This window comes from Aotus nancymaae, unplaced genomic scaffold, assembly GCF_030222135.1.
Source record: "Aotus nancymaae isolate 86718 unplaced genomic scaffold, 86718_ANA_hifiasm-v0.15.2.pri h1tg000006l, whole genome shotgun sequence".
Lineage (NCBI taxonomy): Eukaryota > Metazoa > Chordata > Mammalia > Primates > Aotidae > Aotus > Aotus nancymaae.
Window position 1 is genome coordinate 47,738,756 of NW_026988417.1, and position 27,741 is coordinate 47,766,496.

The window sequence follows — 27,741 nt, forward strand, 5'->3', positions numbered from 1 at the left end:
TGAAAATTGATTTTTAATTTACACTTTGTTCTAAAAAGTGGTCCCTCTTCTCTGGTAACATAACTTCTTTAAAAACATTTATAATTACTCAGAATTTTTCCAGTTTTGCAGTTTCACGATCAGCCTCCAAAAAGTTGTGTGAGTGTGCATTCAGAATTCATTAAAATCTGTCCAGCATTTCCACTGAAGTGCTTCAATATGCATGAAAAAATGTCACTTGAATTCCCTCTGATGATCAAGTTGAACATCCTTGTCTTTGTCATCCTAAAGCTGTTCTTTACAGAGAGCCAACTCCCGTCAGATTGCTCAGGGTTTGTATTTGAGAAGGAAAGTGAAAATCATCTTTGTCTCACTGCAACAGATTCGCCTCTGAATATTTACCCCAACTGATCGATGACGTGCTCCTGTGTTCTTGGTGAACTGGTTTTGTCTGGAAGCTCTTGTAATAATGGTGCATGGCTCTTGGAATGATTTCAAAACATTCCCCTCTTTCTCTTTCACACTGAAGAGCAGGTTCATCCCCATAGGATGGTAACAAGTGTGTTTGACTTCTAACCCTTCTAGAATCATCGTCCTCAAGTGCACACACAAACCCCTCATTTGCATCAGTGTCTACCTGGTTGGAATTCATGTTGTCTCCTTCAAGATCTTGTTGTGAAGGTCTTAGTTTTCCCCTGCAGTGATCTTTAAAGGAATATTGTTTAGAGTGTGCCTATTTCCTGAATGAAAGATTCTTATTTACAAATGTCTGAGTCTTTTTCATGGCAGGCAGCCTTATCAGGATCTGAGGGAACTTCAGCAGAACATGGTGTTTGTGGTGAAACGTCCACATTTGAGCATTCTAAGTCTCTAAGTGAGCAATGCCATTCTGCTGCCTTGGATTGAAGAGCTGTGTCATAATCATAGGTGGACATGCTCGGAATGTTATCCCCTAAGGGACTATTCCCTGGTGATCTGGGCCAGGGTGATGGGCCCTCAGATCTATCAGTGTCAGAGGCATTTTCCAGGTGAGTCTTGTACAAGCCAGAGTCTGGAGAGGAAATGAGACGTTTTTCAAATGGATAGTCCTGATTCTTTCATTTCCCTGGAATTGTTTGGAAGGTGACATTGTCCTCAAGACTGTCTGCCACCATCACGTTGTCCTTGCTTGCCCCTGAGCTCTTGTTGTGCAGGGGCTCCTCATCTTGCAAGGGCTCCTCATCCTGCAAGGGCTCCTCGTCGTGCAGGAGCTCCTCGTCCTGCAGGGGCTCCTCATTCTGCAAGAGCTCCTCGTCCTGCAAGGGCTTCTCATCCTGCAAGGGTTCCTCATCCTGTAGGGGCTCCTCGTCGTGCAGGGGCTCATCATCCTGCAGGGGCTCCTTGTCCTGTAGGGGTTCCTTGTCCTGCAGGGGCTCCTCATCCTGTAGGAGCTCCTCATCCTGTAGGGGCTCCTTGTCCTGAAAGAGCTCCTCATCCTGTAGGGGCTCCTCGTCCTGCAGGGGCTCCTCATCATGCAGGGACTCCTTGTCCTGCAAGGGGTCCTCATCCTGCAAGGGCTCCTTGTCCTGCAAGGGGTCCTCATCCTGCAAGGGCTCCTTGTCCTGCAAGGGGTCCTCGTCCTGCAAGGACTCCTTGTCAGGCGCTGCCTCTTCAGTCTTGCTCATTGCACCCTCTGAACTTACGGAGCTCAGAGTGAACAGAGACCCCTCATCAGAGTCACAGTCGCTCTCCACCACACACCAAGTGTCAGAAGGAGTGGATCTCTGCACTGGTTCCTTGTTAGCAGGAGTGACATCCGGGCCACTGACCCATCTTAGAGGAAAGACTGATGGGCCTGTGTCTCCTGGGTCACTGCGTGGGACCTCGCTGTAGAGGGCCGAAAACTCTTCCTCAGCACTTGCCCCTGACAGCCTTGGCTGCTGTATGCTTAGCAAATCAATGGACGATCTCACTTGCTTTTCCTTAGAAAATTCCATCTGCGAGTCCCAGGGTGACTGTTCAGTGCCCCCTCTTTCCATACTCTCTCCAATCCTCTGTGCTTCTGCATGCCTTAGCATTTTACAGAGGGAAACTGTCATTTCTCCAGAGAGGGACGGCTCTAATTCACTGGAATCATGACGGTTTGAGCTGGAGACAGCGTGTGACATGCCCGCTACAGAAGAGACGCCCACTGAGTGTGCACTGAGAGGCTCTCCCTGGGCCACAGTTTCATAAGTGCATTCTCCGAGAACATCACTCCTATGGTTGTGGTCCTGCGCTGCTGACATTAGTTTATGATTTCTGGCATGTGGATGTCCCTGGAGAATGGAATAGGCTGGACCGTCATTTCCACCTCCTGCCCCGGTGTTGTCCCCGCACTGTCCTGAGCTCTGCAGACTACCAGGATCCTCGCTGCTCCTTTCCGGAGTTCTATCAGGAATTACGGTGGCGTGTGGCTGTGGCTGTGGCTGTGTCTCCCAGAAAGGGGTCTGGTTCTCATAGAGGCTTAGATCAGGAAGTGCTTGGCGCAGATGGGTCTCTGGGTGTGGTGTGCGTCCCGCAGCTTCGATGTCGTCGTAGAAGCCCTCGTTTGAATACCCATTGTTCCGGCCAGGGTTTTTGTTCCGGCACTTTCGTTGCCACAGTCTGTCAATATAAGGCCTCGTGAAAGCCCCCAGACAGAAGGCGACAAAGAATGTGATGAACACAGACAGGCACACCGCCAGAGCCAGGTCCTGGGGAGCGTCCTCCTTTCTGCCGGCAGCCTGCACATCCCGGGCGCTTCTAACACTTCTTGGCAGCCTTCTCTGCTTCCCCCTGAGACCAGAGCTGGCCCTTGCCTTCTTTCCCAGAGTGGAGACGCCTGTGTGCCTTCCTCTCTGGGGCTTCTCTGCTTTGCTCCTTATGAGGCTTTTCACGCTATGCAGTTGAATGGAAGGAAGGTGGGTTTTCCTGGAAATTCTGCTCTGGGGGGTCCCCCCATTGGCCTCCTCACTCCCTGCAAGTGGATAAAAAAATACACATTGAGCGAACATTGAAATAAAATTCCAGAGGTTTTTCCTTTTTTCAGGATTGGGGCCTCTCTCTGTCACCCAGGTTGAAGTGCAGTGGCACGATCATAACTCACTGAAGCCTCAGACTCCTGTCTCAAGCCATCTTACCACCTCCAGAGTAGCTGGGACTACAGGCGTGAGCCACCACAACCAGGCTCCTTTTTTTTTTTTCCACTTTTTAGAGACAAGGGTTGTCACTATGTTGCCCAGGCTAGTCTCAAACTCTTGGCTTCAAGTGATTCTCCTCCCTCGGCTTCCTGAACAGCTGGACTGTAGGTATGAGCCACTGCCCCCATCTCCACATTCTAGGGGTTTCAGAAGCTTCTGTGAGTCCTACTCAGTTCTTATCTAGCTATATATGTTAAAGTATACATTATGTGATAAGCAGTTTAAAATTTTTATTCATTCTTGTTTAATGCCAACAGTATGTCTATGGCTGTATGCATTTACACGTGGCTATCAGGCTGAGGTCTGTTGCTCAGAGGTCCAGGAGGTTGCATGTTCCTTAGGGTTCCTGCCTCACTGCTGCCTGTGGGAGGAAGAAGCCAGAATAGAGGAACAGCCACATGAACATGGCTTCTCCTTCCTCCATAGTCTTACCTACTCCATGTTTGCCAGAACATTCTACTAGCCTCCTGCAACACCTGTCTTGGCCCTACCCAGGTTTGCAATTTTATTTCCTCACCATTGTCCAGTGCTGGTAAACAGCAGAAATATTCAGTTTTTTCTCCTGGTTTCTTACATTCTGCTCTCTACCCTCAGAATGCCAGTTGTGGAGTGAAACAAATGTAGCTGATGACATTAAGACTTCTCTCTGATCTTCGTGGATTTCCTTTAAACCTGGTAGGCATGGCCATGTTCCTACTTGAAAGGCAGTACCGAATAGAACAGAATCTAGCACTCATTTTTTTAATGGGCTTTTTTTTTTTTCTAGTTATAAGGTTGAGATTTAGCCAAGGTAGTTAATAGTGAAAAAAAACTTCCCAGAATATCCAACCCCAGTAACAAATTCCAGCACTTTGGGAGAGGGGTAAGGAACAAATCAAAGGAAAATATGCTTTTGTAATATGTGTGTGTGCGTTTTGTGTATGTAGAGGATCACACTTTCAGAGTGTTAGCAGACATTTAAAATAATGACGTTTCTGATTTTAAAAGTTCTTTAACAGATTATTTGTTAAGAATTGGGATAAAACTGTGACATTAAATTTTATTCATGTGTTCATTCTTGTTTAACACCTGCAGCATGTCTATGGTTCTTAAGAATAAAGTTTGGTGTGTCAGAATAAAACTCTCTTCTAGTGGAATTCCTCCTGTTGACCAAATCCAACTGATGCTGAGTGAGTTGAACTGTGTTTCTTTGACCGATGAAGAAAATAATTGATGAACTGAGGAAAACAGTTATTAGGCCCCAGCGATTCTTCTGTGGCACAGCCCAAGACTGACTAATGCCAGAGATCAGCATTTTTGCTTTCAGGGGACTGTCATTACTTCAAATGAGACTAAAGTTTGTATGTGCATTTTTCAGTATAAGTGGAGCTTTTTCAAAGAATAAGGTTTCTCTGACTTACCTATAGACCTGTTGCAAATGACATTCCACTTTTTCCTCCAGGATTCAGAAATAAAATTTTGAAAGACTGCCACGCTATCGTCACACCGCCAGTGATTATCAGCCAAGTCAACCACCAGATGGGGAAGTTCTAGAGCCATGATCATCATTGGTAGGATGGCGGTCAGAGCATTGTTGCTGAGGTCTATGACCTGTTTGAGAAGAAACGAGTTTAGGATCGTCTATGGATAAAGGCATTTAGAGAGAAAATAAATGAGTTACAGAAAAATGCTATTTATGTCTTTATAGAGGCAATATGAATTTAATACTGGTTTACAAGTCAGGGAATAGTGGGTTTTAAGTCTCTGTTCTACCTCTAAGAACTCTACGAGTCTTGACAATTGGTTTACTTTCTATAAGCCTCCCTCCCAGGGTTGCTGTGAGTATTAAAGGTATGTGAAAGCTTTAAGTATCATGCCTATATTCAATGCCTAATCATTTTCTCTTCCTTCTTTCCTGAGTGTAATTTGTACTGTTAAAGAAAACCTAGATGCTCATGTTTTCAAGATCTAGAATTGGATGCCAGATCAAGCATTTCTAGAAGTACTACAGTCTTGAAAGTGGCAGAACATACTGGATGATGAAGACACAGAACACAGAATTGTGGTTGACCAGAAATCTTATTTATGTATTTCTGGTGGAGATGAAATCTCACTATGTTGCTCAGTTGGTCTCAAATTCCTGGCCTCAAGTAATCCCCATGACTTGGCCTTCCAAAATGCTGGAATGACAGGCATGCACCTGGCCTCAAAGAGAGATCTTTTGCATCAAATATTATCTCAAGGGTAGTAGTACATTTCTCTGCATCCATGGCTTTCAGTACATGCAGTATGACTAATTTTTCTAGTCTGAACAGAAATGAGGGGGAAAGGGGAACAAGAAGGATCCAGTGTCTCTAGAAACAGAGAGCAGGATCTGTAGATGTCGGACACAGCAGGAGCATGACATAGCAGGGAAAGCAGTTAGGAGGAGCTCTAGCTGCCATTTGTAGAGCCCTGCTGGGTCCCAGACATGCTACTGGGTGATTTATGTACATGATCTCTGACCTTAACAATTTCCTCATTTTTACCTTTACTACAGAGGAAGAAACTGGGTTATGCCACACAGTACATCTCACATAGACCCTAGCACCTGGTACACAGCAGGTGCTCTGTGAACAATAGGAAGCAAGGAATGCAGTGGTAGAGCTGAGATCTCATCTGGTTTCACAGCTGTGTGCCTTCCACTGCAGAACATATCCTCCCGGAGCCTGAGCCCTGCTGCACCAGAGTGAAGGAAGGGCTAGGTTGAGGAGACCGGGGGCTGAGGCACCAAGATGGCTCATGAGGTTTGGGGAGGGGCAGGTAGTTATTAAGAGAAGAGAAAATTATAAAAAAAGAAAATACAGTCCTTGCTTTTAAAAAAGAGGACAATGAACGAAAGCCAGAAAGGCTGAATGTTATCAAGGCCAATTGTTTTATAGATACTGGGGGGAAAAAATCAGCATTTAGATCTTGGGTTATAAAAATTCCTAAAGGGCTTATTCGAGGAAAAAAATCAAACAGTGCCACAAACAAGACCATCACATATAGAATCAGTATTTTTTGTGAACTTGGGTAGTAATGGTGAATTTTCCACTGTTGACTAGCCAAGCAGTATGGACTTTCAAAGGAAGGTTGCCAAAAATTGGAGGCAGGAGACTGTGGGATTGGAAAGAAAAAATACTTAGCTTGGCCTGGTCTTGGTGAGGATCAGTAGCTTTCTTACGTATCCCTTGACAACAGATTGAAACATTCTGATGTTTTTCAGGTAATTATTTGCTTTTTAGTGCGTGTCTGCATTTATTTTTTGTCCTAGCATCTTATATTACAAATCATGGAACCAAAAGCAAAACTGGAGGGAGGACAGAAGATTAATAAAATGATTCAGGAGGAACAATTTCTGAGAGAGGAGTAAAACAGAATGGTCCAATTTGGCTAAAGAAATACCCGTCTACCAGCATTTGAAAGGAGTATATATTATGGAAAGATTGGGAGAAGCACATTTAATATTGCTTCACAAATCACTGCATTTAAGAAGAATGGGATAAGATTAGGAAAAGAAATGCTAATTTGAAATGTCAGTGAAACTTATTTTATCCCATCAAAACATGGTGATGAATTTATGCTTTGAAAAATCTATCTGGCTTCTGAAAGGATTTCCACATGGGAAAACACATAGAATAGTGCAAGTATTAAATTCTTCGCCCAGAAGAAAAACAATATCCATTTTGATATTCAGCTTTTTGGTACCAAATATGTTCATCATGTTCCAAAACCAGTTTTTAGAGTTATTGCCAAACATGCAGAAGGGATAATAGAGGAGAAGAAATGGTCTGATTCTGGGGCAGTTCCAGTGCATTGAGAATTACAGATGTTTTTAAAACATTCTCGGGGTTGATTTTTAGTCTGCCTGTGGCATCTATCACCTGTGAGCTGCAGAAGACTAACAGAGCACAATAAAAGTGCACAGGAAATACAAGAGATGAAGGGCAAATTACATATACCAAGTATATAAAATACTAAGTGATGTTCCCAGGCAATCTGACTGCCTGTTTGTGGTAAACTGGGGAGCACTACCAAGTCAAGTGGACCTTCTCATCGGTCCTCATGACTACTGTAGCAGGCAGACTCCAGGATGGTCTCCAATGATCCCGCCTCCTCGGTGATCATGCCCTTGAGTACTCTCCTCCTCTTGGATGAAGGCAGGACCTGCGATTTGTTTCTAACCAACAGACTATGAAAAGCAATGGAATGTCACTTCCATTATGACATTACGAAGAATTGTAATGTTCTTGGTAGCAGATGCTATCCCTCGCTGACTCTGAAGCAAGCTGCTATGTTGTGAACTGCCCTATGGAGAGGCCCACATGGCACAGAACTGATGGCAGGCTTTGGCCAACAGCCAGCAAGGAACTCAGCCCTTCCTTCAGCAGCCCACAAGGAACTGAATCCTGCCGATGGCCACGTGAACTTGGAAGTGAATCCTTTTCTAGCTGGGCTTTTAGGTTAGACTCCAGCTTTGGCCAATATTTTGATTGCAGCCTCTTGAGAGACCCTTAAGTGGAGGCCCCAGGTAAGCCTGGATTCCTGTCCCATAGAAATTGTGAGATAATCTATGTGTATGGTTTTAAGCTGATAAGTTGTCAGTAATGTATTATATAGCAATAGATAACTAATACACCTACCTATGTCCATCACCCATTTATTCATTCCTTTGTTTATTCAACAAGTATTTTAAAATATGTGTCAGGTACCAGGCATATGCTAAGCACTGGAAAAGAAAGAGCTTTAAAGCTCTTTGTGTCTTTAAAGCTTTCTGTCTAAAAAAGCTTTATGCCTTTAAAGAGCTTACCATAGGGTAGAAGGGTTTGAGGGTACAGGCATTAACAATTAGCCACACCTAAAACCAAATAATTTCAGCTGGGATAAGCGCAATGAGGTGAAACGTGTAGCGTGTTATAAGTGTTTATAAAAGGGGAACTAATTTAATCTGGAGGCCCAGGGAAGGTTTTCCTGAGGAAATAATATTTTAGCAAAACTGACAGGTTTAACAGAAATTGGCTCTTCCAGGCAAAGAACCAGTAAGTGGGGAGGGCTTGAGGTGAAAACAGAGGCAGGGGTGCAGGGAGCCAGGGAAGAGTGGCTTGAAAGGAGGCTGGAGAGACAGACGGGGTCAGGTCCTTGCAGTGAAATCTTAGAACTGTTTTAACCAAGAAGTGGCATAATCAGATTTCCATGTTAAAAGAGCAGGGCACAGTGGTCACTTTAAAATTTCTATACACAGACTACATTTAGAAAGTGCTTACTGTATTCTAAGCACTGTTCTAAGCACTGTATGTGTATTAAAACACTTAATTCTCACAAAACTCTGAAAGGAACTAAAATATCTCCATTTCTCAGGGGAGAAAACTGAGACACAGAGATTTGATAACTTGCATTAAGACAGTATGGCTGGAAAGTGGCAGAGGCTAGGTTTAAGTGCAGGCAGCTGGCTTAAGGCCACACTCCCCATCACTGCTTCCCTAGTCTTCCTTCTGCAGAGGAGGGACTCCAGGAGCCATTTTGGTTGGAAGTGGGGAGCTGGAGGCTTATCTTGCAGCTATGCCTGAATAGCACTTTGCAGAACACTGGGAAAATCTCAGTTGTCTATGTTGACATTCCTTAATATGATAGCCACACCAATAGATAACTAATACACCTATCCACGTCCATCATCCACTTATTCATTCCTCTGTTCATTTAACAAGTATTTAAAAATATGTATCAGGTACCGGCATATGCTAAGCACTGGAAAACCAAACAGATATGTTGTATGTCCTCAAAGAGCTTACACATGGCTATTGAGCAATTAAAACAGGGGTGGTCCAAATTGGGTTGTGTGGTAAACGTAAAAAAGCCACTGGGTTTTGAAGCCTTACTATGAAAAGGGGATATAAAATATCTCATTAATAATTTCTATATTGATGACGTGTAAAAGATAATATTGGGTAAATAATACTTATTACTAAGATGAAATTCACTTGCTTATTTTTACTTTTTCACTCTAGCTACTGGAACATTTAAAATTGCGTGTGTGGCTCAACGTTGTATGTTTCTATTGAATGATGCTGGCCTATGCAAAGAATGAGAGGTGTGGTGAGGTTATGGAGATGGAGGACTAAAGACTCTTCCAAACCATCTCTTAGTGCCACACTACAGGCCACTCCAGTGTTGCTAAAGGACTACTGAGAGGAGATTTTACAACATCCTCCCAAAGGGGAAGGATGTGGAGGAAAGTGCTTGGAGGAGAAGAGGCTGAAGCTGCCAGACCTAGAACAGGGCTCTGGGAGTTCTTTACCCTTACAGCTGTTGGCACCTTGAAAGATTAACTGCAATGTTCCAGAGACAGGAACTATGGACCCAAAATGTGACATAAATCTCCCCAATATGGGTTGGATGTTTAGAACTACATGTGGCACATGGTACATGCTATACAAGTGTGGAAATATTATCGTTATCATTTTTATTATTTCGTGTCCAATTTTGACATGGAAGCAACAGGGTCACTGGCTTTCAGAGGCCCATCTAGTCCTGGGTCATTGACATTTTAGCATCGGCCTCCTCAGGCGTTCCAGATTTCATAAGACCCCTGAGACCTCTGACCAATCTTGTAGCTTAGGGAGATAGCCTCACTAATAACTAAGTTTTAATTTTCTTGCCAACTGCTAAGTGGAAATTTGGAGTTGGATTTAATTTGATTTAGAAAAATAATGTGTCAATTCTTGCTGTTGAGTATTATGTTGGAGTAAAATTCATGTCCCTTATTGTGGCCTTTGATTTCTGAGGCAAGAAAGAGACTTCAGCTCTTTTAAGGGATCTTAAAATAGACTAACAGTTTTTGATTAACAGCCAGTACTACTGGACATGAAGAAACTCTTCAATGGAAATATGCTTCTAATATAATTGCCCATGTATCTGCATATTCAAGTATTATAAAATGATTTTGGAACCTGTAATTTTTTGAGGTCCTTGAAGGCTTGTGGGTGAATTTTGAATATCTTGTTGCTCTTTAAATAGAGATTCTCCAGTTGCAGGCAATTCTGAAAATCAGACCACCCAATTTGCAATATCCCATTGAATGACAGATCCAAATGCTGCAATGACTTCAGTTTCCACAGTCCTGTTAAAATGAAAAAGTAAGTTAAAATCTAAACTGGTGACATTTACTGCAGCACTGTTTGTAATGGTAAAAAATTGGAGACAACATTAAGAATTCTCATTTGAGGTATTGTTAGAACAAAGTATGGTATTATTAATACTATGAAATAATATGTGGTCCCAAAGGAGATTGAGACAGATTAACATGTAAACTGACGGAACAGGAAGAAAAAAGTTAAGCTGCAGAACAGTATAGAGTATAAGTCCAATGTCCTTGGGGAAAAAGAGCCATATGCAAATATATATATAGATTTTGAGTGAGCAGAGAAAAGACCTGGCAGGAGATGAACTAAATTACTAATAGGAATTACACTTAGGAATATAACAGTTGAGGAAAGTGAAGAGGGATGAGAAAGAAAATGTTGAGGCCAGGCGCAGTGGCTCATGCCTGTAATCCCAGCACTTTGGGAGGCCAAGGCAGGTGGATCACAAAGTCAGGAGTTCAAGACCATCCTGGCCAAGATGATGAAACCCATCTCTATTAAAAATACAAAGTTAGCCAGGTGTGGTGGCAGGTGCTTGTAATCCCAGCTACTCGGGAGGCTGAGGCAGAAGGCTCGCTTGAACCCAGGGTCGGAGGTTTCAATGAACCAACAACATGCCACTGCACTCCAGCCTGGGCAACAGAGACTCCATCTCAAAAAAATTAATAATAATAAAGAAAATGTTGTCTTCAGCACTTTTGAATTTTTTCTTTGAATGAGCATGTACTACTTTTAAAATAAGAGAATCAGTTAAAAATATAACCTTGATTGAAATACATGATAAATATTTATTTGATTGAATTATATAGTAAAACTAAATAATCTTGCCAAATAATAGAGGAAAAATGTTGTTTTGATGCTTTATTTGTATGGACGAATTCTTCCAGTTTTAGGATTTTCTTATTTATTTTTTATTTTTTTTTTTTTTTGAGGCGGAGTTTCGCTCGTTACCCAGGCTGGAGTGCAATGGCGCGATCTCAGCTCACCGCAACCTCCGCCTCCTGGGTTCAGGCAATTCTCCTGCCTCAGCCTCCTGAGTAGCTGGGATTACAGGCACGCGCCACCATGCCCAGCTAATTTTTTGTATTAGTAGAGACGGGGTTTCACCATGTTGACCAGGACGGTCTCGATCTCTTGACCTCGTGATCCACCCGTCTCGGCCTCCCAAAGTGCTGGGATCTTATTTTTTTTTTTATGAAACACAGTCTTGCTCTGTCACCCAGGCTGGAGTGCAGTGGCACAATCCCCACTCACTGTAACCTCCACCTCCCGGGTTCAAGTGATTCTCCTGCCTCAGCCTTTTGAGTAGCTGGGATTTTAGGCACCTGCCTCCACGCCAGGCTAATTTCTTTTTTTGTATTTTTAGTAGTGACGGGATTTTGCTGTGTTGGTCAGATTGGTCTTGAACTCCTGACCTCAAGTGATCCACCCGCCTTGGCCTCCCAAAATGCTGGGATTACAGGGATGAGCCACCACACCCAGCTGTTTCATTTTATTTTGTAGCCAAGTCCTTTCTTATAGCTACTTATTGTTGATACTATGACTATTTCCTAGGAATTCTTGTGTTTTCCAAAGGTAGTAAGTTATAGCTAGATTTTGTTTTCCAGCAAAATAATCAGATTGAATTTTGGTCTCTGCCTTTGTATTTCACTTGATTTCAGAGAGTAACCAGGAGGTCCATTTGGCACTGAAAATAAATAAAGGTTGAGAATGAGGTGCCAGTCGTAGCAGTCTCTCAAATTTCATTTCCCATATGGGTCTCAGAAGGAAGTGCCTGCATTTTTACATTTCCTTCTGCTCTGTTCTTGCATGTAGCCTGTGTCTTTAATCAACTACTACATAACAAGATCAGGTTGGTTCAATTCCAGGAGGTTTTATTCCTTGTCTACTGTCTGCAAGGTACTTATTGTAAGATTGATTATACAGGGAGATGATAACTTAATTGAAATGGCTGCACCATCAAGGTTGTCATATGTTCATTTAATTATATACAGGCTAAGCAAGAGATCATGAGGACAACAAATCAATCAAAACCTTATGGGCAAGGTAGTCGGTGCTGAGGACAAGTATAGACAGCGTAGAATCTTTACTCTAAAAAGAGTTTAATCTGGTCTAATGATAAGACATAAACTCAAGGTAAAGTTACTAGTTAAACAGAGTAGTTCATCACACGCACCATCCAACCATAAAATTAACTTTTACTTGTTTGTTTGCCTGTCCATCAGATGATCAAGTCCCTTCAGGGCAAAATTCACATCTTTGAACTTTTGCAATGCTTGGTGAGAATATAGGATACATTCAATAGGCCAGAGGCCACCGTGTTTGGCCTGCATAGAGATTTAAAAATCATTATGCTGACACTAAAAATTCAATAAAAATTTGCATTTCTGGCCTCTCTTAAGAAAACTGGAAGTTCTAATTGACACAAGATGACATTTGGCTGGTGCTGAATGAAGGCTGCCTGCTGTTGATGGGGGCGTGAGCTTGTAGAGGATTATAATTTCTTTCTACTCATGTCTCTATCAAAAACAGGAAAACAGACTGGGTGCAGTGGCCGACGCCTATAATCCCAGCACTTCGGAGGCTGAGGCAGGTGAATCACTTGGGGTTAGGAGTTCAAGATCAGCCTGGGCAACATGGTGAAATCCTGTCTCTACTAAAAATACAAAAATTAGCCAGTGTGGTGGTGTGCACCTGTAATTCCAGCTACTCAGGAGGCTGAGACAGGAGAATTACCTGAGCCTGGGAGGCAGAGGTTGCAGTGAGCTGAGATCACAGCAGGCACTGTACTCTAGCTGGTATGACAGAGTGAGACTCTGTCAAAAAAAAAAAAAAGAAAGAAAGAAAAGAAAAAGAAAAACCCAGGAAAACAAAGGATAGGCCAAGAAGACTTTTTTTTTTTGAACTAAGGCTTATATTCATCTGGTATATTGTGGTAAAAAAATACTTCCATATTGGTTTGGAAATGACCATTGTCCAAGTCCCTGGGCATGGCCCTACTGCCCTGAGCACTCACTTCAGTCTATCCTCTCCCTGCCCCTAGTCCAGCAGCACCTGGCTCCAGCACTACGGCCAGGAGGCATCCAACTGTGGAGTCCGGGCTGAAGGCCAGTTGTTAAATATTTTGAATCTAACCTCTGGAGAAAATGTCTCTTTGTGCAGAGAAACATATTCCTACATCTTTTAATATGCAATGTATGGGTCTGTCAGAAAAAATGCAAAATAAGGCACCAATATGAAATAAGCTACAGCTTTCTTAACATTTTCATGATACCTGCCTGGCCTATATAAAGATGTGAACTCATGATTCCTAAAATATCTCAGTGTTTAATTGAATTGAGTAAGTGCCCTAGGAGTTCAGTGGAGGGAGCGATCATGCCTAGCTTTGAAGTGAAGGAAGAAATTATTTTTAAACTCCTAATTGTGTATTCTTTATGCTCTAAGCATTTCACAAACATCTCCTTTCAATCTTCACAAATCCCAAGGAGTTATCAACATTTTACAAATGAAAAAAACCTAGTTTCAGTGAAGGTGAGAATTTGCCCAACAACACCATGGTAGATGGAGCTGGAATCAAAACCCAGGTCTCTTAATCACGACCCTTTAACAATACCCATCTTTTATTAACTAAAAACAAACAACCCTCCCCCAAAACCACAAAAGAGTGGTCTTGGCCATGGAGTACATAATGAAATTGCCAGATGTATTGGGGGTTGCTTAGTTAACCTGCTTATGTCATGGAGTAATAGGGTCCTGGAGAGGAACCTGAGACTGAGGTTTATTCCACCTTTATTTGTGACTTTTTGTTTCTGTTTTGTTTTGAGACAGGATCTTGCTCTGTCACCAGGCTAAAGTACAATGGCACAATCATAGATCACTGTAACCTCAAACTCCTGGGTTCAAGTAATTCTCTCACCTCAGCCTTCAGAGTAGCTACAGGTGTGTGCCACTAGGTCTGGCTAATTTTTTTTTCTTTCTTTTTCTTTTTGGAGACAGAGTCTTGCTCTGTCGCCAGGCTGGAGTGCAGTGGCTTGACCTCGGCTCACTGCAACCTCTGCCTCCTGGGTTCAAGCAATTCTCCTGCCTCAGCCTCCGGGTAGCTGGGACTACAGGCATGCGCCACCACGTCCAGCTAATTTTTGTACTTTTAGTAGAGGCAGGGTTTCACCATGTTGGCCAGCATGGTCTCGATCTCTTGACCTCGTGATCTGCCTGCCTTGGCCTCCCAAACTGCTGGGATTACAGGCATAAACCACTGCCTCCAGCCCTGTTTGTGACTTTTAATGTAAGCCAAAGAAAATCACTTACAGCTTCCATGCCTGTTACATTCCTTGAAAATTGTTTCTCATAGCTGGAATTGAGAGATGTCTTTCATTACTATGATCTTCAAGCTTTTGGAGTCTAGTGGAAGCTGGGTCCATTAGTTTGGATGATTGTTCATCAAATATTCTGTCCTGTGGGCAGAATACACTTCCCCATCCCACTAAGTTGAGTTTGGCCATGTGATTTGCCTTGGCCAAAGGAATGGCAGCAGAGGTGATGTGAGCAAAGATCTGAAACATGATTTTGTGGCAGGGCTCGTTCTCTTGGCTTCTGCTAGTGTTATTTTATTTATTTATTTATTTATTTATTTTTTGAGACGGAGTTTCGCTCTTGTTACCCAGGCTGGAGTGCAATGGCGCGATCTCGGCTCACCGCAACCTCCGCTTCCTGGGTTCAGGCAATTCTCCTGCCTCAGCCTCCTGAGTAGCTGGGATTACAGGCACGCGCCACCATGCCCAGCTAATTTTTTGTATTTTTAGTAGAGACGGGGTTTCACCATGTTGACCAGGATGGTCTCGATCTCTTGACCTCGTGATCCACCCGCCTCGGCCTCCCAAAGTGCTGGGATTACAGGCTTGAGCCACCGCGCCCGGCCTCTGCTAGTGTTATTAAAAGAACATGGCCTGGTGGCCTGCTGGTCTGAATGAGAGCCTTGTGGATCAGACTTGGACCCATGTGTAACTTTCATGATAATAGGTATGAACCCTTGAGGAATAATAACTAACTATATTAGAGTAGGGTTAGAGCTCTTGACGGCCTGTTTTTTTTTTTTTTTAATTTATAGAATCAAAGTTGTTTAGTGAGATCTGGCAGGAGTTCTAGTGGCCTCAGGTGACTGTGTGTGAATCATGCTGGACTAAGTTTTGTAAGTACTGACACTATCTTGTGAATGGGCTGATGCTAGGATGAAGATGAAGACAGAGGCTCTTTGCTAGGCTAGTATCAAAGATGGCTTCCCGATTCCGGTCTGCAGAAAATCCAGGTCATGATACCCAGCTGGCCCTGACCAGTAGGGATGAGATGCTCTGAGATCAAGGTTTCAGGAAAAAAGCTCCTGATTAAATAATTTGACCTGGGTGAATTCCAGAGATCCACTGCAGACATCATTCTGATCTCCACACAACAAAGTAAATTGCAGTTGGATTATAAATATAATATGCCTGAAAAGTCTTCTCCTACAATTTTGCCATCCATGGAGTTAAGGCATATATAAATAAAAGCTTGGTGTAGTTGTACATGGGGAAAGCTGTTTTTGAGATTAAAAAATAATAATAATAAAGGAAAATACTAATACATTTGATTGCCAAAAATTTAAATTGAGTGTATGTCAGGAAACTATAAAAAGAATAAAGATAAGGATGAGAGCAGATTTCTTACTGGAAACAATGCAAATGCAAAATAATGGAGTAACATTTAAAAAAAACTGAAAATCTTTAAAAAAGGTCAGCCTAGAATTCCTTAGTGAGTAAAAACATATTTGAAAAACAAAGGCAAATAAAGACCTTTCCAATAAAGATTTGAAAGCATTCATCAGGAGTAGGCCCAGACTAGAAAAAATGTTCAAGGAAGTCTTTTAGAAGAAAAATAAAACCAGATAGAAGTCTGGATATAAGAAAGGAACAAAGAGCTCCAGAAATGTATGTAGGTTAATTTAAATATTTTTTCTTATATTTAGATCTCTTTAAAAGAAACAATGTGAAGTAAAGATAGTAAAAACATATTGTGGAATTTATAACATATATAGGCGTAAAATGTAGGACAATACTTGCACAAAGGCCAGAAGAGGGGAAAAAAATGGAGAACACTATTGTACAGTTCTTATGTTACAGGCAAGTAGTATAATACCAAATAATAATAGACTGTGATCTTAAGATATATGTTGGAAACCCCAAATCTAGAACTCTAGGAAATCCATAGATAATTGGAGATTCATAGTACACTTCTAAATAACCCATGGGACAAAGAAAAATTAAAAGAGAAATAAAGTATTTTGACTAGACTAAAAATGAAAACATCACATATCAAAATTTGTGAGATGTAGCTAAAGCCACTTTTAGAGGGAAATTCATTACTAATTTATTATTAAATTGCACTAAATGCCTATTAAAGAAGAAATGCCTCAAGTCATTGACTTCAGCTTCCCCTTTAAGAAAGTTGCAAGAATGAATGAAATTGAAAGTAAGAGGAAAGGAAATAATAAAGACCAGAGAAGAAATAAAGTAGAAAATGTAAATAAAAATAGAGAAAAATCAATAAAACCCAAAGCTGGATCTTTAACAACAATAAAATTGATTAAAAGAGATTTCTAGCTAGGCTGATCAGAAAAGAGAAGACATAAATTATTAGTATCAGTAGTAAGAGAGGTGGCATTACTACAAGGTCTACAGATATTAAAAGGATAATGAAATATTGTGAACAGCTTTATGCTAATAAACTTGATAGCTCAGACAAAATGGTCAAATTCCTTGAAAGGCATAAAGTACCAGTACTCACTCAAAAAGCAATAATGTGAATACTCCTGCATCTATCAATAAAAGTAAACTTGTAGTTAAATACCTTCCCATGAAAAAACTCCAGTTCAGATAGCTTCACTGGGGAATTCCATGAAATATTTATGGAAGAAATAAAGGCAATTCTAAAGAAACAATTCCAGAAAATGGAAGAGAAATAAATATGTCCCAATTTATTTTATGAGGCCTGCATACTCCAATACCAAACCTAGACATCAACAATAAGCAAAATAAAATAATAACCCAATATTCCTCATGAACATAGACGTAAAATTTCTTAAAATTTTAGCAAATTGAATCCAAAATACATAAAAAGGATAATAAATTATGACAAAATGGAATTCATTCCAGGAATGCAACATTGATTTAATTTAATATTAGAATATTTGCGTAATTCTCCAAATTAACAGACTGAAAAAAAAAACCAAAAACCCATATGGTCATCTCAGTGGATCCAGAAAAGGTCTCGGGCAAACTAGGAATAGAGAGAATTTCATCAACCTAGCATAGAGCATATATGAAACATCTAGCAGCTTTATTTTTAATAGCCAGAAAGACAACTTAAGTGTCCATCAACAGGTAAATGAATCCACATGATGGAATTCTACGCAGCAATGTAAAGGAATGTAAAGGAATGAACTTTCCCCACAGTTCACAGAACTTTTTCTTTTTGTCTTTTTAAAATAATGTCAACTTGTTTTTTTTTTTTGAGGTGGAGTCTTGCTCCATTGCCCAGGCTGGAGTGGGAGTGCACTGGTGCTATCTGGGCTCACTGCAACTTCTGCCTCCCATATTCAAGTGATTCTTCTGCCTCAGCCTCCTGAGTAGCTGAGACTACAGGTGTGCACCACCACACCTGGCTAATTTTTGTACTTTTGGTAGAGACAGGACTTCACATATTGGCCAGGCTGGTCTCGAACTCTTGACCTCGTGATCTGCCTGCCTCAGCCTCCCAAAGTGCTGGGATTACAGGTGTGAGCAATAATGTCAACTTTTATTTGAGAGTATCTGTGCAGGTTACATAGGTATATTGCCTGATGCTGAGGTTTGCAGTACAAATTATCCCATCACCCAGGTAGTTAGCATAGTACCCAACAGGTAGTTTTTCAGCCTTAGTCTCCATCCTCCCTCACCCCTCCTCCCTCTAGTAGTCCTCAGTGTCTATTATTTCTATCTTTATGTCTGTTTGAACCCAAGATTTAGTTCCCCCTTATAAGTGAGAACATGTGGTACTTGGCTTTCTGCTCCTTCATTACTTTGCTTAGGAAAATGGCCTGCAGCTGCATTCATGTTGCTGCAAAGGACATGATTTCATTCTTTTTTTATAGCTATGTAGTAGTCCATGATGTATATGTACCACCCTTTCTTTATCCAATCCACTGTTGATGGGCATCTAGGTTGATTCCATGTATTTGCTATTGTGAATGGTGCTGCGATGAATATATGAGTACATGTGTCTTTTTTGTAGAATAATTTATTTTTCCTTTGGATGTACACACACTAATGAGATTTGTAGGTCGAATGGTAATTCTCTTTTTAGTAGGAATGAACTTTTAATATATATAACAACATGGACAAGTCTCAAAATAATTATGCTGAAAAAAGTAGACCAAAAATAAAAGTACATATTATATGATCCCTTTTATATAAAATTATAGAAATGCAAGTGAATCTTTAATGACAGAAAGGAGATCAGTGGTTACTTGAGTTGGGGAGAAGGGATGGGTGGAAAAGATAGATACAAAGGGGCATGAGGAAGCTTTTGGGGGTGATAGTTCATTTTCTTGACATGGTGATGGTTTTATGAGTCAGTGTGGTTCAGAGAGTCAGAGGACAGATCAGCAAGTGCTCAGAAAAAGGAAGAGCAGGGGCCTCCAACATTATGCAGACCTATGTAAATATGAACAGAGGCAACAAGACTGTTGGTGAATAAACATTTGAAGGTAGAGAATGAGAATCCCCTTTAATTATCTATTGTGACTGGAATCAAGGAAGTTACCATTCTAGCAAAGACCACGACAGGAAATACAAAATTAAAGACTCAGGATGATCAAGTCACACTAAAGGAGAACTAACGTTTTTTGAACACCTGCTGTGTGCCAGGCACTATGAGAGATGTTTTACATACATCTTCACTCTATGATAGTCTTGATACACACTGTCTCTAACCCTCACACTAACGCTACACGTATAATTATCCCCAGTAAAGATAAGGATCAGGAAGCTTGTTTAGGTTAAGTGACTTGTTTAAGGTCAATAAACAAGTATATAGAGTAATATGAGATGTGTAAAAGAATTATAAGAATAAGTAGGTCAGGCATGGTGGCTCACGCCTGTAATCCCAACACTTTGGGAGGCTGAGGCAGGTGGATTACTTGAGGTCAGGAGTTCAAAACTAGCCTAGCCAACATAGTGAAACCCCGTCTCTACTAAAAATTCAAAAAATTAGCTGGGTGTGGTGGCGGGCGCCTGTAATCCCAGCTACTTGGGAGGCTGAGGCAGGAGAATCTCTTGAACCCAGGAGGCTGACGTTGTAGTAGCTGAGATTGTGCTACTGTACTCCAAATGAAAAGAATGGGACCCGAACATACCCAAGCATGCCAGGAGAGGGTGATTTTGAACGCAGTTATTAGGGCATCCTCTTATTTAACTCCCCTCATAATATCAAGCTGAGATTTCCCAAGAAGAAAGTAAACATCTTCAGGAGATGTGAATAAAGACCAAGAAGTTCAGTTACTCCTGGCGCATGAAAACTTTTCCTTTACTTTCAATTTTAGATAATGAAGATTTTATATTTTTGAGAGAACTGGTTTGGTCCTTACAAATAACCTGGTTTGTTTCGGGTCTCTCAAGATGGAGTTGGGAAATTTAAGAAAACTCTTGCATGGTATTTGGCTGCACTTCCCAATGGGGGAAAATGTGTTATTTTAATATTTTTGCTTGGTGAGTCAATGTTTAGGAGGTAGTCAGATGAGTGAAAGAGGCTATATGGTGCATTCATCCCTGACATCAGGGGTAGATTTTATTTTTCAAGAGAGGAGAGTTGAATGCTGGGAGGAAAATATAGAGGTACCTAATTCTCTTTGTGGAAAGGGAATTATTTATTGAACTACTTTCTAATGATTACCTAGGCCATAGTAGGCAGGAATTTTATTAGCCTTTGCATTTAAGTGGCTAGAGGCAGTTTTATTGTTTCCAAGAAATAATGTGTCTATCAGAAAAAAGGCAACAGAAAGGATACTCAGACATTACACTATCTTAGTAAATACTCCCTCTGTACTATGAACTTCTTAAATGCTCTCCCAAGTGTGACAACCTGATAACATAAAGCAAGACTATTCAGGGATTATGGCTTTTAGTCTAAGGAGCAATAGGAATTGAAATAAGAGTCTAGAATGGGCCTGGGTAAGATATTTGATTCATTAGGTCAGATCTTATTGTGGTCAAATTATGCAGGTGAGCCAAAGGCGTTGCCTTCTTAGTTTAGTGTCTTATATACTTTTTGTTTCTTTAGAACCTGAATTAGTTTTGAGAACATTGCTTATTGATAATTCCATAATCCAGTAGCAATCAGGATGAAATTTTTAATTTTCTATGAATAAAGGAACACAATATAGTTTTGTTTTTTATAATACACTGTTTTTTTTTAATTCCATCAGTTTCAAATGTTAGGTATCACTTCATCTTATTTCTGACACATTTATCTCTTGGGTTCTGGAACTTAGTGGGTTAATGTGAGGTTGCTACATTTGGTGTATCAGCCTAACCAGAATCCCAACAAGACATTGTTCCTGCTATGTTTCCAGGTACTCTGTGAGCACTTCAAAAATACTGCTTGATGAAGGTAGGACAGAGTAACCAGAAACTGATCCCATTGTTTCCGTGTTTTTTACACTAGTTTTTCAGTTAGTAATGCTGTACTCCAAAAATATAGGAGGAAGGTGGAAGCACCATTCCGATTAAATTCCTGGCTGGCGTTTGCTTTATCAATTTTATTGGCAGCACCTCTTCTGGGTGTTTTCCCAACATGAAGCAACACAGCTGACTCTGAAGTCAGGGTTAGTCCATGTGATATCTCACCCTTTCAAAAGTGGGCTTTCCTAAGTGAAAGCAACTTTTCATTGGTTCTAGAGACAGCCACCATTTTAAAATATGTGGGTACATAGTTACAAAGCTTGCTTAATTGCTGCTTTCTGAGATCTCCCTAATTTATTATTATTATTATTTTAGATGACTGCAACTGTCTATATAGTCAGACACAAATAATTATCTGCTCATGAATTATAGTGGGCTACCACAGCAATAGTTGTTTAACATTTAAAAAAATAACCTGAGGTTGAGTGTGGTGGTTCATGCCTGTAATCCCAGCACTTTGGGAGGCTGAGATGGGCAGATCACTTGAGGTTGGGAGTTTGAGACCAGCCTGACCAACATGGAGAAACCCCGTCTTTACTAAAAATACAAAATTAGCCAGGTGTGGTGGCACATTCCTATAATCCCAGCTACTCGGGAGGCTGAGGCAGGAGAATCACTTGAACCCAGGAGGTGGAGGTTGCAGTGAGCTGAGATGGCACCACTGCACGCCAGCCTGGGCAACAAGAGTGAAACTCCATCTCAAAACAAACCAACCAACCTTTAGATTTAGACAAAAACATATAATTTGTTTCTAAGTATACTGTTATTCTCAATTCGTTCCAAGAGAATAATAAAAACTAGCATTTGCAAGGTAATTCACAAAATTTTGAAGTACTTTTCACATATTTAAATTGCCATGATTTCTTATGCCAAATACCATGTTAAATTAGGTCCTTGAGATACATTTTTTCATTTAATCCTCACAACAATCTGATGAGTAAATCTTATATTATCCAGATGACACCTATAGACAGACTTAGAGTGAAGAACTGAAGAACAAAGAAAAAGGCCAAAAATAGGGTGGTGTCCTAGGCAGCATCTCTCTTACCAGCAATTTCCCTCAACATGGAGTTTTGAAGTTAGAGTGACTCAGCCATAGTCACAGAACTATAAAAGAGGAAAAGTTGTTAGAGGAGACTCAAACTAGTAAAAACTAACATGATGATTATGGGAAAATAATTTAAATCACAAAATACTATGGATAAAAGAACCCTGAATTATATCCAATCAGATTCATGGCTTACACTGAACTTCCAACATCTATCTCTTTCACTCATCTCTCTATGGTTTCATTTGCTAGAATTTTAACAGAATTTCAGATATAGAATTTGCTCACTTCACTTCTTTTTTTCTTTGCTCTTCAAGTTGAATATGTTTCTTGATCTTTTGGGAGGTAGAAGCCTAACTCAAAAAAGAAGATGGATCTCTATCTGCATTTACAGAGATATTTGGTCTTTAATTGGAACTGTATTTGTCCCAACCCGCAGTTAGCTTAGGGGAATGCATCTGCCTTAAAGAGAGAAACTCAGCACTTCTCTATTCACTCTTGTGGTGGGGTAACATTTTGACATGTTAATCTCTTACCTCCCTATATTTTCCACTTGCTCTTTCTCTCCATTCACACAGAAAGTAGGCTCCACGTTCATTGTCCCAGGGAAGGCACATGGCAAGGCAGAAAGTAGGTAAGTCTACAAGTCTTTCTGGCTTTTGTTTTCCAAAACCCTAAACCTTTAGAAGAAAGTGATTTCAAGACAGAAGAAAAAAAAGGGAGAAGAAACGTTCTTCAAACTGAAAAGACTGAAAAGTAATATTTTCTGGGTAGCAGGGGTAAGGAACACACACACCTCGATGCTTTGTTGGAGTATACGATTCTAGAACTGGGTACTAATTCCGGCAAAGGCAGAGGAAAGCTAATGACAGACTGATGTTAATTAAATATCCCTATGACTCCCCCTAATGGGGGCTCAGAATCAGAAATTATGTTGCTACAGACAATAGAAGGTTTTATCTCTAGTACACTTGAATTTGTGGATTGAGATTCACATCTACCAAACCAGTTAAAAATTTTTGTTATATCATACGGATATATGTAGCTTTAAGGACGTCCATCAAAAAACAAAACCTGGAAATAACCTAGTGCTTGATTAAACCAATTACGATATATGCATATATAAAAACTATTCAACTATTTAAAATATTTATAAGATTGCTTAATTATATAAAGATATTAAAATATTCTATGATATGAAAATACAAATTAGAAATATGGACAGAATGATCCAATTTTGAAATAAGGCATAAATAGGGATAAAAAACTTGAAGACTATATATGAGTGACTTTAATTTTTCCCTTTAAATTTTTCTTCAGTTTTTAAATGTTCTATAAGTAATAGGTATTCTTTTTGTAATAAAAACAATACAATAAAAATCATAAAATAAAATGCAATTCATTTACACTGAAAATATGACACATTACTTTTATGGAGAAGGTCAGGGAGAGAAGACTCCCACCCTTCTCACACAATTCTGCTGACATAGTGACTGGATTAATTCCTATGCCTGCTAGGCTATTATTGCCAAAATGATGCTTATAACAAAGCTGGAGAAAGAGCATGAAAATAAAAACATGAAATATCAGAACTGGGTAATAAGAAAAATATGCACAACTTGGAATGGAGAAAGAGAACAATATCCTTATACTTTTTTTTTCTGCATAATGTTATATAAAATAGGTGCTTAGCAAAGAATGAACAAGACTGAAAACAAACAAGGAAAGGAAATTAATTGTCTAGCACTCTGGAATATAAAAAGGGCAAAGGAAGTTTTGCTTTATGAACTTGGTACATTTTCTAAAGAAAACATTGGTGTATCCATTAAGGAACTCCAACATGTAGACTATTGAATGTCAGATGAGAATTTATGATAATAGGAGGTGATTTGGAGTACCCTATTAGAAACTAGGATAAGGAATTCTGATTTTGACTTGATAATCAGAAGGTTTACATACCAATCTATCATATTAGAATACTTCTGCTGTACTTTTGGAGGACAACTAGATAAAATGAGGCAAAATGTATTCAATAAAGAAAAATATTACTAATATGGCAACATTTAATCTGAATTGCCTTATACATTAAATGTATTTGAACTAGTTATTTCTCAGTGCTTTTCTACATTAACAAACATATGATGCTCAAAGTAGGTAACTTAAAATCACTCATTGTTATTTAGCACTTAAATATTTCCTAGTGTCTCGATAAATGCAAGTAACATTAATGTCAGATATACTCACAGAAAACCAAATTGCATTAACTGTAAATTTCACATACTCCAGTATGTGCCACTAAGAAACTTTATTATATGTGCTCTGATCAAATTACTGTACTTTCAGCTGTCTCCTTGAACTTGAAAACAAATGTAGAATTCTTATGGACATGAAACAACTCCATGCAAGCACTCTTTCTCTGTCTGGTTAAAATTGTACTCACCCTTGGGAGTGTCACTGAGTTTATTTCTTTGAAGAATGAGCACCCTCAGCAATGGAAACCTCTTTCTGAAACTGCTTCTGTGGCGTTTCACCCATGAGGACTTAGGATTGAGTAGATCCAATGAGAGGGAGTGGATGGCGTTGTTGCTGAGGTTTAACACTTCCACAGTATGTAAATATGCAAAAGGGCTTAAGGTTATTTTTGATATGAGATTGCTACTGAGGTCCAGATGTTTTATTTTCAATTCTTCTTTTTTCATGTGACACTCTAAGAAAACTCTAAAGAAACCGAAACTTACATCCACAGTGGCTGCTGTCTGTGATGTGTCCACAGGTATATCATGCTTTCCGGTAAAAGAACAATTTGTCAGAACATATTCATTCCATTGGCATTCAGAATTGAATAAAATATTGCTTTTTCTTGATGCATTTGTCATTATTCCAGTAAAATAAAGACCTATAACTATGGTAATGACTCTGAAATAGAGGTTTTTCATAATGCCTGGAAAAAGGAAAATGAATTGACTTATTCACAATAATATATAAAAACTAAGAGAAAATAAGAAGCAGAAAATTTAATTTTCAGTTTAAGATTTAGGAAAGTTATCTTGCCTTGGTTGCCAATTTAAGCGAATGTTTGATTTATTAGATATTGGGGGGTGAAAATGTAGCTACCAAAATGACATAGCTATAGCATAAAATTACATTTATGTCACATTTTAAAGAAAGGACATACATACTCACTTAGGCCTCACCTCTGCTTTTCCAGTATTGTTCACTCCGCAGTGTGCTTTGGCATGAATAAAGCCTTACTAAGATTAAAGACTTCTGTTTCTTTGCAGGCCATTAATACAGAGCAAAGTCTATTATGCTTATCTGCAGCATTGTAATCAGCCATGTGGTTTATTACATGAATGACAACCAGTTATACTAAACCATGGACCTCTATAACTCTATGAGTAAAAAGTTCAACTCACAAAAGAGGCTCTTATTTTTCATAAATAGAAGAAACATAAGCTTTGCTGTGTGGCTTTTGCAACTTTTCAAATCATTATGAAATCATTTAGATATATACAACATAATGTGTTATCAAATATATGTTCTGGCTCTGAACCATGAAGATGTAATAAGATACAGAAACATTAAGTATCTTTTGTACCAAAAATTCTTGAGCATGGAAAGTTTATAAAAAAGAAGTATAAATTACAATGGCTGAATGTATCACAAAAATAATTTTAAAGATGGATTTTTGTGATTTTAAACTAAATTCCACTTAAAAACCACCGTGTGTACAAATAATCACATTATTCAGTATAAGAGTTTCCAACAAATCATCCCTTCCTTTCTGTTCTAATAGCACTCAGTTTAGTTTTCATCACTGCAGTCTGAAATGCTAAAATAGCTTAACTGATTTTCTTGTCTCTGCCTCTTGACTTCCCTTCTTCTTGATCCATCCTAGGTGATTCCAAAGGATTATTTTCCTACAATAATGTTTTTTCCTTTATTATTTATTCATCTGAAATCCCCAAAGGGCTCCTTATTGCCTATAGTCCAAATCCCTCAGGTTGGTATTTAAAGCCCTGTGTTATCTAGCTAAACTTATGACCTGGCTCGATAAGTGCCTGTGGAGCCTACAAGATGTGGCTTGTGCAAAGAACAATACATGCATATCTCATGCTGAAATTCACTTTCAGTTCATTCCCAGTTCCAAGTTCAATGCCTTCTCCTGTTACGTACCCTTCCACTCATCTCACATCCTATGGCCTGATCCTTTTTCCTGATTTAGCCTCAGTATTTGTCTTTATGTTTACAGAAATCTTTCAGTGATTATTGAATGAATGGATACACGTTGGTAACATTCAGCATTGCTTCTGCTTTGCTTTGTATCTGTTCTGAGCTCCCTAAAAGAAGGAACATACCTATCTATCTATCTATCTATCTAATCTATCTTTCTTTCTATCTATCTAGTGTTTTATATTTTTAATAGCCTGCAGTCTGTCACTGGGTTATGCTGTTTCTGTGTAAATAAATACATGGAGTTAAGTGAATTAAATTTACAATGTAACTTTAAAACTTTTGTTTCATGCAAGGTCAATCCTCCCATATTTTCAAGGGCATCTAAATTCAGGTACACATGGCCATGAACTGCAAAGGTGCCCTACAGCATGGAGGAGTGATTTATTTTTGTAGTGTGCTTTTTATGTAATTCGAGAAATTGAATTGATTTGCCCAGGAAGAAAGATATTTGTTTCTACATTCAAAGCTGAAATCATTATATATACAGTTGTGCACCAAGCTAATCTAACAACATCAGCAACAAAAAAATATAGTCATCATTCACAGGTACATTATTCTGTAGTATTGAAGCGAAAGACATGGTTGAAAAATACTTTTTCTTAAGCTGACATGAATTAAAATTGCTCTGGTTCTTTCTAAGTTGCAGAGATTTATACATGATAGGTTTGAGCTTAAAACAGCTAGACAAGGACAATCTTGTATCTTAAAGTGAAAGGTATTAATTTGTAAAAAAATTATACTATTTATAAGTTTATATGTATTAGGTAAGGAACCACTGAGAACTCCAGAAAAAGTTGCTGACGAAACTGGAAACAATTAGGTAAAATGTAAATTTCAGAATGGACATAGTCAAGCTGAAGTATGAGGAAGCAGTTAGAAATACTGGGTGTGTAGGTGTATGTGTCAGTGAGTGAAAGATAGGAAGAAGGCAGCAGAGTAAACAAAGTATTATAGAAAGGAAATGAAGAGTTCATTTATACATAAAAGAAAGAAAAGGTTGCAAAACTGAAGGAAAAAAGCAACAGAGGCTATTTCGGTTGAGGACAAGATCTGGTAAGTAACATTGCTTCTAAGACATACCTTTGCATCCTAGGTGGTTTTCAAATGGGTGGATATCTGGATCAAGTCAGGTGGGGATTTAAGACCTGAGCCTGAGGCTCCACCCATCCTGCCATCAAGGCTGCCCAGTGGCCAGCCCTCACCCTTTCATCTCCAGCTCTGGCCTCCTGCCATGGTGACAGTGTGCACTTTCCCCTAGGACACTAAGGAAGCACTACTGGAGAGAGGCCTTTTGCAACGAACAGAGGGGAGGGCATTCAAAACTGGGAATGGACAGCTTTCTGACTTTGAGTTCTAGGAGTCCAGAGAGATTACTTAAATACTGTCAGTGT

At 39.7% G+C, this 27,741-nt stretch overlaps 1 protein-coding gene across 1 annotated transcript; it reads right to left on the reverse strand.

Annotated features, from left to right (window-relative positions):
• Positions 1 to 27,739, reverse strand: LRRC66 (leucine rich repeat containing 66). Its single transcript, XM_064367009.1, has 4 exons — positions 24,555 to 27,739; positions 10,127 to 10,296; positions 4,580 to 4,769; positions 1 to 2,956 (listed from the first exon to the last, which is right to left on the reverse strand). Exons 1-4 carry the CDS (start codon positions 25,048 to 25,050, stop codon positions 1,077 to 1,079), a joined length of 2,736 nt encoding a protein of 911 aa, XP_064223079.1. The 5' UTR covers positions 25,051 to 27,739; the 3' UTR covers positions 1 to 1,076.
• Between the last annotated feature and the right edge of the window lie 2 nt (positions 27,740 to 27,741).